Source organism: Protomyctophum parallelum, assembly GCF_964188405.1.
Source record: "Protomyctophum parallelum genome assembly, chromosome: 13".
NCBI lineage: Eukaryota > Metazoa > Chordata > Actinopteri > Myctophiformes > Myctophidae > Protomyctophum > Protomyctophum parallelum.
In genome coordinates, this window is record NC_139708.1 from 43,268,837 (window position 1) to 43,290,168 (window position 21,332).

The 21,332-nt window shown below is 41.5% G+C and overlaps 2 protein-coding genes across 2 annotated transcripts in view; both read left to right on the top strand.

Annotated features, from left to right (window-relative positions):
* The window catches only part of rab11fip4a (RAB11 family interacting protein 4 (class II) a), a gene marked incomplete at both ends in the record, with an annotated part of 83,421 nt that extends 77,998 nt beyond the window's left edge, over nt 1-5,423 (top strand). The window contains 3 exons of the mRNA XM_083779154.1: nt 3,364-3,495; nt 4,297-4,440; nt 5,307-5,423. Of these exons, the coding sequence (XP_083635280.1) occupies nt 3,364-3,495; nt 4,297-4,440; nt 5,307-5,423 (393 nt within the window). The remainder of the gene's footprint in view (nt 1-3,363; nt 3,496-4,296; nt 4,441-5,306) is intronic.
* Nucleotides 5,424-12,288: 6,865 nt separating this feature from the next.
* sycp3 (synaptonemal complex protein 3) lies at nt 12,289-15,666 on the top strand (the record flags this gene model as incomplete). The annotated part of the gene is made up of 8 exons (XM_083779155.1): nt 12,289-12,370; nt 13,103-13,166; nt 13,384-13,418; nt 13,510-13,627; nt 14,507-14,606; nt 14,926-15,024; nt 15,303-15,407; nt 15,607-15,666. The coding sequence occupies 8 exons, from the start codon at nt 12,289-12,291 to the stop codon at nt 15,664-15,666; spliced, it is 663 nt and encodes a 220-aa protein (XP_083635281.1).
* Between the last annotated feature and the right edge of the window lie 5,666 nt (nt 15,667-21,332).

Below are 21,332 nucleotides of genomic sequence, written 5' to 3' on the forward strand. Positions count from 1 at the left end.
ATCCCAGCCTGTCAAAGTGGGCAGGGGTGAGGTGGGTTTGGGGGGTGAGGCCAAGTAGGAGCCTGACCAGTTTGTTTTGGGAGGTCTGGAGCCTTGTTTTAAGGGCTTTTGAGGTGCTGTGGTACCAAGAGGTGCATGCATAGTGATAAAATGGCCACCAACGTAATCAAAAAAGTCAATCAAAGAACAAGATTCCTTTACAGGATCTCCTCACTGGTCAACAAAATCACCTTGAAGACCTTAACAGGAGGCCTCGTACAAGGTTTCTTTGACTATGCATGCACCTCTTGGTACCACAAGCACCTCAAAGGCCCTTAAAACAAGGCTCCAGACCTCCCAAAACAAACTGGTCAGGCTCCTACTTGGCCTCACCCCCAGAACCCACCTCACCCCGTGACCCCTGCCCACTTTGACAGGCTGGGATGGCTTAGGGTCGACGACAGAGTACAGCATCTTGCAATGGGTCTGGTCCACAAGATTCGATACACCACCAAGATACCCATGTACCTGTCTAAATACTTCCTTAATGTAAACGAAGTCCATCCACACCCACACCACCAGAGGGAGTGCAACAAACCATGTACAACCCAGATCCGGCACAAACAAGGGACTAAATTATTTTCGCTCCTATGCCACCAAAATGTGGAACGCCCTACCAACAGTCATTAAGACATGTGAATCCCTTGACTCCTTCAAAACCGCTCTCAAAGGGCACCTACGGACAGCTGCAATTCGAAACTGGCCCCCATAAAATCTGAATCCCCCCCACCACCCTCCCCCCCCCCCTTTTGTCCCCTCACTGTATATGTTTCTTTTCCCTTTTTGCTTCCTTTATGATGAATTCCTGTTCTGTTCTTTAACTAATAGAAGTGTCTATTTGTACGTATCTAAATGTTTTGATGAATTGAACATGGTGGACCCTGTTGTAAACAAGTGTAATGATTAATTGGGTCGTCTACTCATAGTTAACAGTCTTTGTATTGAGTTTGTGCTTGAAATGTACTGTAATTCTGCAAACTGTTAATAAATATTTCAATCAATCAATCTGTTTGATTAATCAGAAGGCGGAATATAAGTGACATCACACATTGTGTTGTGTTGTGTGTATGGGTGGGTGCGTGTGTTTTGCCCCTACAGTTTAAACCTGAGGCAGTGTATATGTTTAACATGTGTCCATTTGAGAATAAAATTACATTAAAACAAAAAAAGTATTTTATGTATTTGAAATACAGAAAATACTCAATCTGAAAGTATTTAGATACAAAATACATCTCATTTCTTCCATCCCAGCGAAATACAAATGACAAAATACAAAAAAGTATTTCAAATACGTATTTCAAATACATGTATTTCAAATACTGCCCATCTCTGACCTACTGTACTTCACTACTCGATCAATTACTACAGCGTCACACAAATCAAATCAAATCAAGCTTTATTTACATAGCACATTTAAAACAATGGAGATTGACCAAAGTGCTTTACACAGTCAAATCTAACATAGAAAATAGCAAACAAAGAAAAGCATCAAATGTAGCAGATCCACAAGCTCGACACTGAGCTGGCGGGGCGGCGGTGGCTCAGGGGTAGAGTGCCGGATGGTAACCGTAAGGTTGCCAGTTCGAACCCGGGCTCCCCCAGAGTTACTGTCGAAGTGTCCTTGAGCAAGACTCTGAACCCCTAATTGCTCCTGATGTGCTAGTTGGTGCCTTGCATGGTTTCCGCTGCCATCGGTGTATGAATGTGTGTGTGAATGGGTGAATGTAATGCACAATCTCTGTAAAGCGCTTTGGATAAAGGCGCTATATAAATACACCATTTACCATTTGTAGGTCTGCTGCTTTTGCTATTTTCTCATTTGAATCCTTTAACGGTTAAAGGATTCAAATGAGAAAATGGGTTAAAGTTTAAAGTGACAGTTTTGGTTTCCACCCGACAGCGACGATATATTACAAGTCACATGGAAGCCACCGTTCCGGGCGGGAACTCCTTTTGGTGTTTCAAGCATTATGTTATACTTTAGCTATTGAAAAATAGCAGATCTACAAGCTCATATAGCGCCACAGCGCCGCAGTGTTTAGAAAAATCGTGAAAAAGTGGTGCAAATCTTTGAATATATTCTTTCAGAGTGAACGATTTTAACTCAAATCTTTACTTCTGCGGGGGGGGGGGGGGGGGGGGGGTCCCTGGAACAACATATGTTCAGATGGGGGGTCCCTGGAACAACATATGTTCAGATGGGGGGTCCCTGGAACAACATATGTTCAGATGGGGGGTCCCTGGAACAACATATGTTCAGATGGGGGGTCCCTGGAACAACATATGTTCAGATGGGGGTCGGCAGCCAAATACAGATAATTTTGCGGGTCCTGGGCATGAAAAGCTTTGAGAACAACTGACATAATAGAAACATGAGGTTTTTCCTGAATACTGTCAGGATATAGAAGACATTTTGTAGAATCGCCCTCAGGTCTAAATGGGTTAAAAGAATGGCTGTGCCGTCTAGGATTTGGGTATGAAACGTAAAAAAGCGTGCATATACATGAATACCGCAACCTAGATCCTTTCCTAATGTAAAATGTCATTTTCTAAAACGGGTAGTCCCAATACTTCATTGTGATTGGCTGGTTACCGTCACGTGACCGGTGTAAATTTCACCGATAACCCACTCCTGCAATCACTTTGTATCAAACTGCAGCCTTGTAGCTGAACTGGGGAAGGGGAGCACTTGATTGCTTTACAAACACATGCCGTGCGGGCGTCTAAGCACCGCCCGGCTCATATGACTGTGAATGTGTGGCTCCAGGCAGCCCCGTAAAATCATCAAGCGCTATTCTCCCGTCACATAGCCTACTTGCCGAGCACAACAAGGAAATTATGTTGCTCGCTCTGGTGGCGCAAAGCGTAGCTACTTTTGTGAATTCAATAGTTTTATTAGGTTAATATTGCTATATGTTTGTAACCGTTTTAGAAAAGCAATAAGCCACTTGAGGCCCCAGCTTACCGGGTATTTTACACTGGCTGGGAGGTAGAAGTGTAAAATAGCCGGTAACCTGAGACCTCTCGTGGCTTATTGCTTAATTATTATTATTGTTATTTTAGTTTGACTCATTTTTTTTTTCTCTTTTTTTTTTGTTAACAGTATTGCTACTGATGGCTTCATGACTACTATACCCACTCCAGCCCCCATCATGTCTGCACCATTTATTGTATGTGTGTGTCTTTGTGTATTGTATGTACTGCTGCATACTGTACTATACATCTCAACTGACCTGCCTGCGTGGGTGCGTGCGTGTGTGTGTGTGTGTGTGTGTGTGTGTGTGTGTGTGTGTGTGTGTGTGTGTGTGTGTACTGTACGTGCAGCTGATTGATGACCTGCGTCGGGAGCTGGACCACCTCCAGATGTTCAAGCTGGAGACGGAGCATCCTGGGCAGGGACGCAGCTCCAAGACCCGAGAGATAGAGCTGGAGCACGAGGTCAAGAGACTCAAACAGGTCAGGACACACACACACACACACGCACGCACGCACGCACGCGCACACACACACACACACACACACACACACACACACACACACACACACGCACACACACACACACACACGCACACACGCACACACACACACACACACACACACACACACAGGGATAGAGCTGGAGCACGAGGTCAAGAGACTCAAACAGGTCAGCACGCACACACACACACACACACACGCACACACACACACGCACACACGCACACGCACACACACACACACACACACACACACACACACACACAGGGAGAGAGCTGAGCACGAGGTCAAGAGACTCAAACAGGTCAGCACGCACACACACACACACACACACACACACACACACACACACACACACACACACACAGGGAGAGAGCTGAGCACGAAGTCAAGAGACTCAAACAGGTCAGGACGCACACACACACACACACACACACACACACACACACACACACACACACACACACACACACACACACACACACACACACACAGGGAGAGAGCTGAGCACGAAGTCAAGAGACTCAAACAGGTCAGGACGCACACACACAATATACAACTGTACAATCAGAATCAAGCATTCAACCAAGCCATTTTTTTATTTTATTTTACAAAAAAATTATCCCACCATTTTGTAACCCAGTTTTTCTTTTCACCCAGTGCCAATTATCTAATGTAATCCTGGGCGCTACACTTCCTCTGCCAACCTGGGGGGGGGGGGGGGGCAGCGGACTGAACCATGCCATTTAATAATAATCTGACGCTGCTGTCGACCTCCAGGAGAACTTCAAGCTGCGAGACCAGAACGACGACCTGAACGCTCAGATCCTCAGTCTGAGCCTCTACGAGGCCAAGAACCTGTTCGCCTGTCACACCAAGGCTCAGTCTCTGGCCGCCGAGATCGACAACGCCTCCAGAGACCAGGTGATTGATTATTGGTTCATTTGAATACTTTATTAAGGGTTTAAAACGTTGCACCTGGCTATACAGCCGGTATTGACAATGAATATATACTTTGAAGATTTTTTTTCCACCCTAAAACATGATCATCAGGTATCATTATAATATAAGGAGAAAGAACTTTTTCATGCTTTTACCTGGACACGCCCACCAGTTCATTAAGTATGCCTGGTTTGCCTGGTGGGTGGTGATGGGTGGTGATCCACCTGAACTGAAGCCGCACCCACTGCTGTAGTTGTATGATAAAGGGGGAGGGGTTAGGGGAGGGGCTGATAGTGTGATGTCACTATATTACTGTTTATTTCATTGACCCGTTTGACTGTCAAGGGCTTCAGCCTCCAGGAAGAAACCCTAAATACAAAGTGAATACACCATTGCACATAAAAGCGACTCCAGGGTGTCTAATGAAGTACTGTACAAAAATTGTGGCACTTCATCTTTAACAGTAGTTTCTCACTGCTCCTCATTGAGATAAACAAACATCCTTTATAAATAGTTAAAAAAACAAAACAAAAACAAGTAGCTGTGAGTGAGCGACCAATTTTATTAATATGCATTGTGAATACATGGCACGCAAATATGCATTATGTATCGCAGTTCAAGCAGTCTTTTGCTATGCATAATATACTGTGCATGTTGATATTGGGACGTACATGAAAGAAATTATATGATGCGTTAACTTGCGTAGCCATGAGTCTGCTCTGCTAAATGGCCAATTTGTAGTTGGAAATGTTCAATCTCATCTCCTCGTCTTGTATATGACCAAGACTCTCTCTCTCTCTCTCTCTCTCTCTCCTGTTCTGTTTTGCCTTTCTTCCTCTCTCGTCCAGCTGGTGGACGCTCTTAAGGAGCAGGAGGAGATCAACTACCGTCTGAGGCAGTACATGGACAAGATCATCCTGGCCATCCTCGACCACAACCCATCCATCCTGGAGATCAAACAATAAAGACCACACACACACACACACACACACACACACACGCGCACACACACACACACACACACATACACACACACACACACACACACACACTTGCATTCACCATACCTTATTGTTTCCATGTGCACAGCCTCACTCACCATGAACCCATGGACAGAATGCCGCCGACGTTTCAAAGTGAAGACAAGCTAAACGCCCACGCTTCCCTAAAAAGGCCCTCACTTCTTGTATACTGAGCCGTATAGTATCGATACATGTTGGTGCACAAACACACACACACACACACACACACACACACACACACACACTCTATTCTACTCTACCCAACTTTAGCATTATTGTACTCTGCTTTGCTGCATTCTACACTGCTCTACTATACAGGAACGGATAGATATAGGAAAACAGGAATCTTGATATTCACTTACATACTGTACACTACCTCAGCAAATTGACTGCTGTCCACGGCTAAAGGCCTATTCAAACTCCAGTTTTAGGTGATAAGGTGACCACCTAAACGGTGTTTGGGTGAAGCGCGGTGAAGCGCTTACTACCGCGGCGTGGCGTCATGTTGCAGGTTTCGGTGGTCACCTTATCACCTAAAAACTGGAGTATGAACACTAGTAACAACTATACTGTCACGGGATGGCAGGGGGTCTCAACCTGAGACATCCGATTGATTTGAAGTGGGTGCGACTTTTAAACATCCTGTCACATTATTTTTTGTTTAATGTCTTTTATATGTGTTAAATAATGGAGTGCCGCTGGGACCAATTGTGAGCTTCAGTAGCCCAAAGTGATTTCCCCCTCCTCGTTGCATCCCTTGCCTTCTGCCGAAGGCGGGTTTTTTAAGTTTTAGCTTCATGGTGTACTCTTGACTTCGCCAAGTTGTTGTCACAACGTTAAAAAGGAGCTTGTATTCAATCGGCTTGCTTCTTCCGTTAACGCCCCTTAGACACGGCGTCATCTTGTTGCTTTCAAAAAGACATGCCATCAAAGGGTTGAGTTCCGCCACCGAGCTGGTCGAACGTAAACATGGAAAATGTCAGAAAGGACAGAAATGTCTATGCGACAAGCACCTGTCAAACGCGGAAGTATCGGTCAAACCTCTAAAGATGTGTCAAAGTATTGCTGCCTACAGCCATGTTTGACCGTGGTCAAACCTTTAATCACTTGCAACCCTTGCGTTCCAATCTATTTTGGACATGTCAATCAGTGTACATTTTAAAGAAATGGCAAAACGTTTGACAAATTAAAAAAAGAAAAAGAAAATGCAGATCTAGAAGATCACAACATGTCAACATGGTGTAATGTTCCATAAGGAAGGACGTTTATAGGAAAGCAGGAAGCGGGTGAATAAGGAGTGGACAAGGAGTTAATGAGCACTATGTCACCAGCTTGTACTAATGGCAATTGTACTTCATTAGTATTGATAGTGTACGGTATTAGCCTTAAATAAAGTCTGTTCGTTGAAGCACAAGTCAAGGTGAAAGGTAGTTTAAAAGAAAAAGAAAAAGAAAACAGCTCTGTGGGGCTCGAGTTATTTTACTTATGAATTAGGGGAACAAATACATAACTGTGGAGAAGTGGAGTAACGGAAAGGAAATGTGTAATGAGGAAAATGTTTATTTTTCATACAAAAAAAATGAATTTTGACTATTAGTCACCATCATTTTCCTAGAGCACAGTGCACACACATCCGAGTCTGGTCATTTAGTCGTGAAGAAAAATGCGTGAATAAAATTCAAGGCGCCCCTGTAGGACCGGACACACTGAAAGTGTCATGGACGTCATCACACGAGTTCACACCGGTTAAAATAGAACCGACCTCTGAAAGACAAGTTTTGATGCACTGCCTGCCACCATATTCACATAACTGGCAGTGAGTTCCACGTCTCTTGCTCTCATAGAGTGTTATTTTGACTGCAGAATGGCCCATTCCTTTTTCTTCTTTTTTTTTGTCTCGACGAGTCTCTAGGCATAATCCAGTGATTGGCAAAGTCCTTGTCATTCAGACCCTAAGCTCCTCTGCAATCACTTATTTTTTTTAAGGTTTTATGACATTCATTTTAATTTATTTTTCTTTTTCTTTTTTCTTTTAGGTTTTATGACCTCAATTACACCCAGAAAACCTGAACTTTGAACATTCAGTGGATTTTCTGTGGTCTGAAGTTTTCTTATTATTAGAAAACCTAAAATAAACAAGAACAATTCCAAAACCTTTTTTTTAATGTCACAATCCCTTTAAATCTTCAGCTCTTAGCCTGCCTGACCTCAACTCTTGGCACTCGGCAGACTGAAGGATTTAAAAAATGATTTTGTTTTTGGTCTTCTCATAGTGCCGTTTCTGTTTTTGCCCTTTGCTAATCCAGGCCAGAGATGAGAAAGAGATGCCACTATAGTACCTCAGTTTGTAAATCTGCCACATACTGTACATTTTATTGATTGCCTCACGGACTTCCAAATGCTTCCTATTCCAGCTGTTGACTACTTGTACATCTCTGTATAAGACACCCTTAGTACACCTTCTTAGTACTTTGTGAAGGTCCGGAAGACATCCCCCCTGGAGTACCATTACTACCATGATTTATGTATTGCCAGGCGAAATCTCCCCATGCGGAAAATGGTCCTTCAAGAGTAGATGTGACCTGTGGTTTGTCGCGGTAGAGGTCAGCAGTAGCCTCGGCATTAAACACGATCAAAATGAAATTGGTCGCATTTCCAATAGCCTGAGCTAACGTGTTAGGTTTCTGGTCTAGAGGGGCGGGTCGCGGCTGAGATTTGCGCACGCCCTGATTGGATCTCATCGATCTGTCCGTCACCCCCGGCCCCTCCTCTCCCCCCTAGTGCAGCGCTACGTCACATAATTTGGAGCGACGCCCACCCGGAAGGGTTGACTCCCACTTTTAGACCAGAGCGGCCAATGCGTTCCTCCAGGCTTTCAATTTTTGCACCAACAAAAATGAAAGCCTGGTACCGAGGCTACATTTCCAATAAAGTTGCCCCGGCTTGCTTGGCACCTTCAGCCGTCTCTTCCCCTTTTGGAAGTGGATGATGGGCATGGATACAGACGTTCACAGCAGAATATTCAGCTATCAACAGGTGTTTCATTTGAGGAAGGAACACTCGACGCTGCTATCACCTGTGCATTTGATGATGCGTGCACTGCCACGTTCAGTGTGTCAGGGCCATAGCCATCTCATTTAGATTTTGAGGTGCACTATGAAGGAAATATAACATTACTGAACGCCATTACTTAACACTAACCCGACTCATTATCAGTATCTAATACTGTCTATACAATATACATGCATTAGACACTAATGGTTGTTCTTTGCAAGTTAAATAGTGCATGTGTCACTATGCGAAATGCAAAGAAAAAAGAAGAAAAAGGATTCAAAGAAAAATAAATGTATATAGGCACTTTTGAGACCTCTTCAATGTTCACTTATCCACTTTGGAAGTTGTTAGATCACAATCTTCATTGCAGTTAAATATTAGGAATGATCTTTTACCACTTTCACCACATTTTACAAGATACACAGAATAATTCAGTGATTCGTACATAACGCTGGAAGGTTCTCGAATAATGATTCCAAGTATAGAAATGTGCAGGCGAAATGTTGTCTTGCGTTGCTTAGAATTATGTAGAAGCGCACAAATATTTGATTTGAAATATCACAGGGAAAATCTCATGTTTCAAGTCACTAATGCAACTTAGGCATTTTTCCCCCCGTATTATAATGAATGGAAATGGATTTAGCTTCATCCTTAAGATTTGTTCACTCAAACATCCACTGACATGAACGTGCATGCGTGTGTGCACACACACACACACACACACACACACACACACGTGCACTGTAGTTGATCACGCATAGATTAGCTAGTCGGACATATGGTGTGTTGCACCAAAAAGGTCACCATGGGCTATCAAATATTGAGCCGTGTGAATAGAAATTTTATGTATTGTCAAAAAAAACAAAAACAAACTAGTTTTGCTTGGTTGCACAAATATTGTACATCTACTTTTTTGTACTGTTTTTCTTTGCGTGTTTCTTCACAGTTATCTTGATTTTGTGCCTTTGTATCAGAGGTATCACAAATGATATTTTTTCACTAGTCGAGCTCTGGTTGTCTGCTGTGGCCGTTGTGAGTGAGCTTTTTTGATATCTAAACATTTGCTATTGGACTCATCCCATCATTTGTGTTTTCTTACATTGTAAATGTTGTACAGAATCTAGTTAATATTTGTATTTATGTGCCACGCATTAAACTTAATGAAGAAAAAAAAATGCTGTCTTTTATAATGTTTTATGATAAGAAAATAAAAAGGATAATCTATATCCTAGACATTATTATTATTATATACTTGTGACCTGGAAATATACAGCACACTGAAAGATGTCATAGCCAAAGTATTTCCCTATAAAAGATCCCTTTAAATGTTCTAATCCAAAAGTCAATGAAAATCTAGGCTTACGGTTGTGTTATTGATTCATTCTCACATGCAGAAAGGAAAATACTCGTCTTTAGATGTAGATAACAATGTAGTCTCACAAATACTATACATCACTTAAACCCTTAGCCCCATATGTGCCCTCTCCCTACACTCATTCTGTTCGGAGCTACAGAATGAGCGTAGGGAGAGGGCACATATGGGGCTATTAAACCCTATACTTAAGGCCTAATCATAGTCCAGTTTTCAGTGAAGCGGTGACCACCGAAACATACAGCAGCGTGACGTCATATTGTAGTTTTCAATGGTCACCTCTTCACCGAAAACTGGACTATGAATAGTCCTTCAGTTGCCCATGATCCCCCTGATATGCTCCATTTCTCACTATACACTAATATAACGGCTCATTCATAGTCTGGATTTTCGGTGGTGAGGTGACCACTGCTCCGGTGGTGAGGAGCTGAAATAACGTTGAGCGGTGTTGAGTAAAACCACCGAAAATCCATACTATGAATAACGCACCTCTTAAACCACAGGGGGGTCCAGGGGGTAAACCTGAGACCTGAGACCTTGACCAGCCCCATTTACCCGCTGAGAGCTGTTCATGAGGTGGACAGCCGCTGTGTAAATTGACGATCGACAACAACAACGTTGTGATGCATTGTGTGAGCTTGTATATCTGCTATTTTTGCAGAATGTTCATCCCAGGATAGGGACACTATAGGCTTCATATGGTTTAACAGATCACTGACATTTTTTGAGTGGCTATGTGTGTGGCTGGGTGGGTGGCCTGGGTCTGAGCACGAAAACAGCATGGTTGTTTTTCACCACCTGTGTGCAACTTAACACACACACAAACACACGCACAAAAAATAGATATTATGCCCAGTGTCCCCCCAGTAGGCTACCTCCCCAATGTCTGACCAGGGCCTCCCTAGTGACTCCCCACTCCCCAGTGCCTCCCCAATGTCTGACCAGGGCCTCCCTAGTGACTACCCAGTGCCTCCCCAGTGTCCCCAGTGTCTGCCCAGTGCCCCCCCCCCCCCCCCCCATTTATTTTTTGAACTTCACTCATATGTTACATGTGAGCTAGCCACCTAGCAGCTAATGCATCAAACACGGTCACTCACTCACTAAGGTTTGCAAATGAAATCAGTAGGCCTACTGCTTTAGATGACTTGTTAAAATTAAACAGACGTTCGGTTTAGCTGGAGCTTTTCAGTGCAGTTCTCTCTGATTGGCCTCGTTGCACCTGCTGTCCCTCACTCCCTGCACAGGCAACCAAGTAAGCCTGGGACCGAGGATAGGCTTATCATGTGGTTTAAACTTTAACAGATGATCACTGACATTTTTTTGTTCACTTTAACAGTTGTTGTTGTTGTTGTACATTTGTACAAGCTATGATGCTATGATGCTGTAAATAAACTCCATTGCCTTTGGCATGACCTTAGTTTTTTCTTGACTGGTTTCTGGGGCTTTGCTACAATGTTTTTTCTTTTTTTAATGCGGAAAAACAGCCTAATTATTCACTCAGTGAATTTGTGAAAAATGTAAGGGTTCTTGAACTTCTTGTAAATGCAGATAGACTAATGCGCGTGCGTGCGTGCGTGTGTGTGTGTGTGTGTGTGTGTGTGTGTGTGTGTTTTCAGAGCTAGTTCGTCGGAGGCTGGAGCCAGCTGCAGTTCGGCTGTTTTCGGAGCTAGCTCGGCTGTTTTCGGTGAGCGGCACTGCAGTACGGACGAAGCCTATAACTGTCAAGGTTTTGAGCGCCCTTTTTGTGTCTCGCGCTGAACTTCGTCTCGAGACCTCACTACGTCTTTACTAAGTTAGTTCTTCTGTCTTCAGCGAAGCAGCTTATAGTTATTATATTCATCACTACTGCCGTCTAAAAAACACCCTTACTTACAGAGGTGAGTGTTAACAAACTCTACTGGTGGTTATGTTTAAGGTTTGACCGAATTATGAGTCATAATTCACTTGTTTTCATTTAGACCTCGTCGTGACGCAGAATACAAGCTAGCTCACACAGGTTGAGCACGCGGTGGTTCACGTCTCAATGCGCGCGAGAGGATATATTTTAGACATTTTAGTCTAAATGTGTGTTTTGTGCAATAGTTCATGAATATAATCCTCCAGTGAATCTATAGCAAACTATTAATATTGTGTTGTCTGCTTTGTTACGGTGCTCTAGTCCCTCTGTTGTGTTGAGTACAACACTAGCCTGTACGTATATACCCTAACACAACAGAGGGACTACACTACAGCACCATTACATCGTGTCTAGGCCTACACAACGTGTTCTGTTCCGTTTGTCCATAAATAATAAAGTCTTGTGAATTTGTTTCTAATGTAATAATTAAAGAAAATATTAAGTAACATTATTAATTAATCCTAATGTATTGTGTCCTACAGAACATGGCAACTCGCAAGGGAAGCGGTCAAAAGGCCAAAGGTCTGTCATCTTCACCCAAACCCGACTTGGACCAGAAAGAGAAAGGTATGGACTATGGAGTGTCTGTCTGTGTGTGTGTGTGTGTGTGTGTGTGTGTGTGCGCGCGCGCGCTTACATGTTTGCAGGGAAATTATAGACAAATGCATGAGGTTGAAAAATCTAGGCAAGGCAAGGACATTTTATTCGTATGCCACATTTCAAGAACAACTTGGTTATTCAGTGTGCTTTAAATTACACAAAACATCAAGCAAAGGAAACACAATTATATAATTTAGGGCCGGGACTAATTGCGATTAATTTAGATTAATTAACTACAGAAAAATTAATCGCAATTAACTACAGATAAATTAATCGCACCTTCTTTTTCACCGCGGAACGTTTCTCACTGGGCGCTTTTCTGTACATACTATAGTATGAAGTAAGTACAGCTTTGTGATGTCACTGAGATGTACTTGTTACTGTTACTAAAAAAAATTCAGACCTCCAGTTCTAGGCAACACAGAATGGGGTGACTTTTTATTATTATTTCCACAACAGGTATATTAATGACAGTAAAATGTTGAAAATGAGTGGTATCCTGTAGTCACTATTCGTTGATTCACTGGGATACCAAAAAACAATGCGATTAATCTAGATTAATTAATCGCAAAGCCTCTGATTAATTAGATTAATTTTTTTAATCGAGTCCCAGCTCTATATAAAATACATTCTACATAAACCTTGGTGTCTGACTTATTTGAGCCAAATAACTGATCTGGTTTCATGTTTCAATTTCAGTGGAATCTCTGAAGGGAAGGAAGCACCCTTTGGATGATGAAGAGGATGCTGGCCCCCACGAGGGGTAAGGCCAACAGCAGTTCATCATTAACCACTTCAACCCTAAACACTGTGTTTACCGGGGTCCCCCAGGGGTCCCCAGCAGCCCAGCTTGTTGATCGCCTCTCTTTATTTGCCAAATTACAAGAATAAGGATGCTGCATGTGTTTGTGTGGTTAATTTCTTTTTTTTTTTAAATGTTGACTAAATACATGTGCATTGTCGTTTACCTTAATTTGCAGAGGCGAAGTGTTGGGCATGTTGGACAAATTTGGAGGTAAGTTGCCTCTGCAGTGTCGCACGTCTCTCACGTTTTCTCACATTTCAAACTCGAATGACTATAATGTGTGTCTCTGTGCTGCGTGTAGCTGACGTTAGTAAGGCCTTCTTGGCCAAGCGACAGCGTGTGGATATCTTCGCCAAGACCATAACCAAGAGCTGTCAGCAGAAGATGGAGCAGCAGTGGGCAGCACAGCAGAAGGAGAGGTACACAATTGATTTTCTGTTCTTTTCTTTTATGATTGAATCGTTTCATATTTATTAAATGGAACAACACATTTTTGTAGAAGATCACCCAGGCATCATTGCTCAAGATTATCTATATCCAAGGGCCGGTGTATGAACCTGAGCTGTGGGCGAGGGCTGGGCTGGGGCCAGTGGGGGGTGCCGACTCTTAAAGTCGGCTCTTCGGTGCTACTGAAATCTTCTGACGAGCCAAAATCATTTTGGCACTACAGCAGTAAAATAGGAGTATGAATCGGCCCTAATAAAGTGTTCATTCTATCAATCAACACTGTAAGTAAAGTGCAAATAAAAAACAATATAGTGCTTCATAGAAACTAGTATACCAGCCAGCCAGGTGTCATCAAACCTAGCATCTGTAGTATTATTATGCTTTATGTATTACACATTGCTCCAATAGAGGGCAACAATAACGCTAGTCAATAATATGTTTGTTCACCACATGCTCAAACCTTAAAGCCTTATTTATTAATACAGAAGACAACCATAAAATAGCATTTGATGAACACTTTAGTAGTTGAATAACTAGATTGATAATACCATCAATGAGGAACTAACTACATACAACCTCAAATGCTAATAATGTTATTTAGGTAACATGTTGCTATGTTTGATGTTTACATGGTATCTTAATTAATTAGTACAAAAGTCTAAAGGAAATGTCTGTTACTCTGCCTTGTAAAAAACTGCACTGGCTTGTATTTCCTGACGGTGTGGCGAGGCAGCTCAGCACAGCTGATGACGTTTGCTGTGCCATTCTCAGTGTCTTTGTGCCTTGGTAAGCTCTGGGTCAAATGAAGGTTGATACTGCACTATGTGATGAAGTGTGTTCTATCGTTGCAGGAGTAAAGTTTCTGATGACTACAGCTCTCAGCTCAATGCTGTGTTGAACCAGTGGGACACAGACATGATCAAGGCCAAAGAGCAACAGGACAAAATGACGGTAATGTTTCCTTTCCACTTTACACACATACTGAGGACGTTTTCACTTTCACAATATGAGCTTGGTCGATGACACATCAATCGGGTTTGATTATTGATTGAATACTTAATTAGTCAAACTTGTCAACAGCACGAGGTACAGTCAGACATTAAGGCTGAAAGGATAACGGGTCTGATGCCAATCATGATTTTGGACCAATGCCTTGAACAAAACAAAAGTGAATAAATGCACTTAGTTACTTTACAGCCCTTAACTTAAGCCCTACTGTATTTTCTACAGATTAAATGCACTTAGTTAATACTTGACTGTGTGTTTGCAGACTATGTTCCAACAGCAGCAGAAGCTGTTTCAGCAGATGAGGGTCACACAGCGCCAGAGGCTCAACACTCTCAAGCAGCTCTTAGATCAGTACACCCAGGTAGTAGTAGTAAGGATTTTTTCCATTCTCAAACACATTGACATATAAACAATGGCATTGATAAAGATATAAACAATGAAGCCATGTCTTGTACTAGAGTTTTATTTATAATTTGACTGTTGAAATTAACTATATATTTCCCAGTATTTAATAAAGGCTGACCTCATCTTCATGATTGCATCAACATTTGCACTGAATTTTGAAAGCAGTTTTGACAATTGTTTAATTTGCATTGAGAGCACATGGTAAATCCTTACTATTCTATCTTGTGTATACAGACCCTTGAAGCAATGGAGAAGACCCACTACAGCCAACAGGAGTCAATTCACAGTGAGCTACGCCAGGACGTGGCAATGCTTCAAAAGAAAGTCCTCATGGACACAGTAAGTCAACCTGCTAAAATTTGAACCTTTATTCATTTAAACCTCTGAATCGACTATTTATAATAATGGGCTCGCACTGTGAGACGAATACTCGTTAAATGTACTACATTCTGTCTTACCTTTGGCAAACAGCAATAGTCTGTCTTAAAAACATGTCTAATGTTTTGCTATCTCTCTTTTTTGTACAACAATTTGACAGCAACAGCAAGATATGGCAGCAATGCGCAAATCCTTGCAGTCCATGATGGCAATGATGTAAGAACAGGATGGAGGCCTTGATGAACTGTTCAGACCCTGTGGAACTGCATTACTCCGTTTCCCTGTTCCGAGTAGTTTGTGGGTTCTGTGTTTCTGTTAGAAACACTGTATTCTTTGAACACTTAGGTTTAAGCCATTGTTCCACTTGATCATACATTTCCTAATTGTATTTATGCATTTCATTCTCATTTTGTTGAAGTTGCCAAAAGTGGCCAGTTGATACTTATTTATGAATAAAAAGTGCCTTGCAGTCAGGCATAAACAATATTAATATATAATATAATATATTAACTCACTGGGGCAGTTTTTTTCTTTTTCCCCACAATCACCATTGATTACACAAAGGTTGCAAAAGAAAAATGGTGGTTTGAGTGAATCTTCAATTTCATTTGTGTAGCCAACTCCTCCAGTTTCTCACATGACAAAGTAATTAAAAAAAAACATTTTGGACAGCACAAAACTATACAGCTGGTTGATTTATTTATATATTTAGGAGTTTAAAACATGTTTGCGGCCATGCAATGTTCCAAACTGCCTGATCTTTGTTTCCGTGTTCCTTTTCCTTGTGAATAAAATGTTCCAAACAAAATACAGTTTCATTATCAAGATTTTACAATCAATTAAAACTGAATGTGTTTAACCAGTCAGTGACTAAAAACTAAAATATTTTACATGGACATTCAGTAAAGTAAATAAAGGTCTCATTTTCACTTAGTCTTTAAATCTTGAAAGAACCTTTGAAAATCAAATGTATAATTTTGAACTAAGGTTTTCTGGTTTTAGATCTTGTAAAAACAAAGTGGCTGGAGTAGAGTGACCGGATGGGAACCGCAAGGTTCAGAGTTCAAACCCAGGCTCCCAGGGTTAGTGCCCAAGTGTCCTTGAGCAAGACTATGAACCCCTAATGGCTCACGATGTGCAGGTTGGTGCCTTGAATGGTTTCCTCCGGCATCGGTGGGTGAATGGACTGCACACCCTCTGTAAAGCGTCTTGGATAAAAGAGCTATATAAATGCACCATTTACCATATCTAAAATATACCCATTTGTTCTGTGTACCAGTGTAATTTGATTGCCCTTTGATGTAAAGTAGGCTACCTCTCGAGTAGAAACCCATTTGGATTTGAAAATCCAGATCTGTGAATCCAGTGCATGTGGGTCTAGCTTCTTCCCTAATCTTCCAGAGAAAATGGCCAATTAATAAGTGGTGGACAAAGTACTCATCCTCAGTACAGTACTCTATAGGCAAAGCAGATACTCCCGGTAAAATAAATTATACATTTATATAGCACCTTTATCCAAAGTGCTTTACATCACACCAATGGCAGGAGACCATGCAAGGCACCACACACACACACGTGTGTTATCGCATGAATAAAACACAAACACAAAAACAATGTTATTTGTTTATAATATGTTTTAATAAACATGTTTTAATATGTTTATTAAAAGGTGATCATCATGCTAGTCTCTGGTCAATATGGTCACATCAAGTGTCTCCATGCTGTAAACGACCACAGTATCTGAAAAATAAAACATAGCACATGTTTCAGTACCATTGATATATTTCTTGTCTATTTTGAAAATAGTCAATCTACAAGATCACAATGGCATTGTGAGTTTGTAGATCGATTTTCCAAAAAGTTACACATTTCGACACGTTTATGAAATGGGACGTAAAATGAGGTCTGTAAAGTAAAAAAATAAAAGGCATATATACATTAAACGTATCCCAAGTTTACATACCTTGATGTTGTAGCTGGTCAGTGTTACAGGTAGTTTCACAACAGCTACAGACATCACGGTCATCATTCACATCCACATGTGTCCATCTAAAGAAGAGGTATCAAAAAGCCTTATTCCAAACTGTCACATGAACGGGACATATGCTGGAAATCAGGGGTGCCCACACTTTTTTTGACTAGAGAGCTATGGGTTGCTCAAAATAGTTTAAATATGTACCTGAGGGGCCTTTGGAATAGCGGAGCTGGCGTTTACATTATAAGACCAATGCAATTGGAATGGGAAATAGAGGGGGAGAGTTTTTTTGCATTTGATTTGTAATGCCACAAACGTTTTTTGTGCACAGCAACCTACAACCTCTTGAAAACAAAATATTGCATTGTGGGTTTGAGCCGACAGGGCCCTTTTGATGTCAATAAATATTTAAATGAAATATTCTTTAGGGGCATATCATGTGATCTACTGGTAGATCGTGATCTACCTTTTGGGCACCCCTGCTGTAAGTGGTTCTCAACCTTTACAGGCCATGACCCAACAGAATAATGTGAACTGGGGGACACACCCCCCCCCCCCCCCCCCCCACCACCCAGATAAGCACTTGGTAGGAGTTGAGGCATTCAATTCAGTTTGACTCGGTTCCAACCAACAGATAAATATTGTGAAAATAGCAGATCTACAGGGCTCATTGCACGGCATTGTGAGCTTGTAGATCGGCTATTTTTTTATCAAATGTTTGCCCCCATAAATAGAAACACTATAGTTAAAGTGGTTAAATTTACTTGCAATATATATTATTTGTATAATGTTTTACATGACATGGAAGGAGTGGCCATTTGTGGAAAAAGATTTTAGTCACCATATTACAAAATCTCAAATATATCGGTGAAATAACCTTGAAGTTGCATAATTGCAGGCCTTGTCGGTCGGGCTGCTTCTTTCAGTCGTGGCCTTTAGCTTGCATGTGATGAAAACCTACAGGAGGACAGAAAACATCATTTAAAATAAATAAAACTCCTTCCGTACCGTTGTACAAGATCTGCAATGATTCATGAACGACTCACAGAGTTCCGTGGATCCTGTTGGAATAAGAAGGCTTCCATCTTAAATTCAAGGCTGCTGAAAGGACTCTTCATTCTTGACTTTTGATTCTTGACATGAAGGGGATTGGATCTCACTCGCGTTTCAAATTGAGAATTTGAATCTTTTGAATCAGTGAAACACCTACAAAATTCAGACATTTTTAATTTGCACTCAAACCAGACACATTGCATTATGGTCGGTTCACCAACCATTCACCTTCACCCACAGCCATGATTGCAGTTTTTGTTTCAATGGTGTATAATCTTAATTTGTAAACATGCATTTTTTCAGCGATAGCGATATTATATATTGTTAGCAAAGTATAAACCCCTCGAGATGCATCAGCACATTTTCCTGTGGGTCCTTATTAGCACAAATGAACAAGGCATACAATACACAAACAATACAACAAAATACATCCATGCAGACAGACAAAGCCAGACACCCCCCACCAGGGGGCCGTGAAACTTGGATTAGAGATTAAACCGGGATTTAACAGTTATCCTGGATCAGTGATTAACCGGTTTTATGAAAACTGGTTAATCTTGCCAGATTAAGTTTGCCAGTTAACCTGGATATGTTGAGCCTTGATTCAGTTTCATGAAACAATGCCACACTATAGTTACCATGGAAACTAATTTGGATTTGGCCTGCTGCGGATCAGGCTAACAGCCAGGTTTAACCTAATCCTGATCTGTCTTTACCGTTTATTAAGCAGTCAATCTGATCACAAACCAATGATTTTTTCCCACTTATTATGGGTTTATGTTGCCTTGTTTTAATCGGTCTGCATTAAAGGACTAATTTAAGCACGAAAATATATGCTGCACAGTGCACAACCTCATCATAACAGCTTGTAGATCAGCTACTTTTGGTGAATGTTCCCCCAGAATAAGTTTGCTGTGGTGCAAGAAGAATTATTATATTATAAAATAGTAAAGGTGATAACATTACTAAATATTACTCATTGTTTTACAACATATTACCATTGTAACATTTCACCCACTATTTAACCCATGACCCACGGTTCACCAACAACCCCCTTCCCCAAAGGCAGCTCCCTCAGAGGAGGGAGTTATGGCCAAATATCATGAAGCTACAATATCATTATGCTTACAATATTAAGAATTGTTACATTTATTATGACAAATTCATTATGAAGTTTTAAGTTAAGAGTGGTGGTAAAATGTAGACAATATTTTTGGTGTAGTTAATTGGCTGGGTTTGGTTTAAATCCTGGATTAGTTAATCCAAGTTTCGTGAAACAGGCCCCAGTTCAATATGCATTGATTGTATCAACAAGAAATGTGTGTGTGTGTGTGTGTGTGTGTGTGTGTGTGTGTGTGTGTGTGTGTGTCTCTACCCATGGTTTTCAATGAAGTCGTATCTAGGAACCGAGGCGACATCAGGGTCCAGAGTGGCGACACAGTTATCCACAAACAGCCGTCTTGACTCCTGATGGGGACCGGTGTAAGACGCTTTAATGTAGAGCATGTCTCCCAGGTACACGGTATTCGAGGACCTTTCCTTTCTCCAGTTATCTGCATAAAGAGTAACAAGACACTGTCAGAAACCTTCCGTCTCCACGACGTGTTGCGAGCATGTAGATCAGCATGGTTCTCAACCAGTGGCCCCGGGGACCACCAGTGGTCCTTGAGGGGGTTCCCAGCTAAATGATAGAGTTGGTGGTAACCAAATGGTCTCTTGCAGGTCTACATCTCTTGAGTGTAAAATGAAACCAATCATTTTGGTTGAAAACCACTGATGTAGATGGTCTGCTTTGGCTAATTTAAGTGAAAGTGTTTAAGTGTTTGCGGTTTTTATAAATATATCCAATGATAAGTATTAACAAGAAAGATCACTAAATAACACTAATAATTGGATCCATTTGGGAAACAAGTTCTTTTGACCTGAAAAGTAAGAGTTTCGTACAGCAAGTTCGTATCAAACAGGTCTTTTCCTTGGACCAGGCAGGGGTCATATGCAGGGGTCATATGACATGAGATTATATGCATTTCTTGTCAAAGGGCTTTAGTCATTTATGTCAATAAACAGAGCCCCAAAAGTCCTAGGAATAGCTAAACATTTACTTTGAAGATGTCACAAGAGACAAACCATCATGATGTCTGCTCTCATGAAGGGTACACACATGAAAGACAAAGAGTCACTAAACATTCATGTCACTGTACATACATACCAGTCATTAGCTTTAGTGAGAACTCTGGCTTCTTCCGCTCAGCAATGGCGTGATGAGGGTGACTGCTCACCAAGTTAGTCCTGCGTGAGTGAATGACAGTGACTGACAAAATAACCACACACACAAGGAAATAGATCTACAAGCTCACACGATGAGCTGTGAGTTGGTAGATTATTTGCATTGTCCGTATGTATATTCAATGCACGACAAAGTGTAGGACACACCTCACACAAGTGTCAAACCTTTTATAATGACAGGCGACATGCACCACAGCTTTGTTCTTCCTCGTAATGACATGGGAACTGGCAGTTGGCGTGATCATCAACTCGTTGGAGTAGATCAATGAGTCATCAGATATCTATGGATTTAACACATGTCACTTTTGAGTTGACATCTTTTAAAAGGAGTCTACTTGATCTGCATCTCAAGAGAGCTGTGGAGAAAGAAACATCACTCCAATGACAATCTGTGGCAATTAAAAAACAGTGAAACACACATAATTCTTTTGTATTATTTTTAGTTCAGTGTGCCAACATCTTTTCAGGAAGATAAAAGGTTGTACTTTTCATTAGCTTGATATCCCCCGTCATTGGAGAAAAGTTTCCACAAACCACCTCTGAGACCGAGGAGTGAACAGAAATGGTTGAGG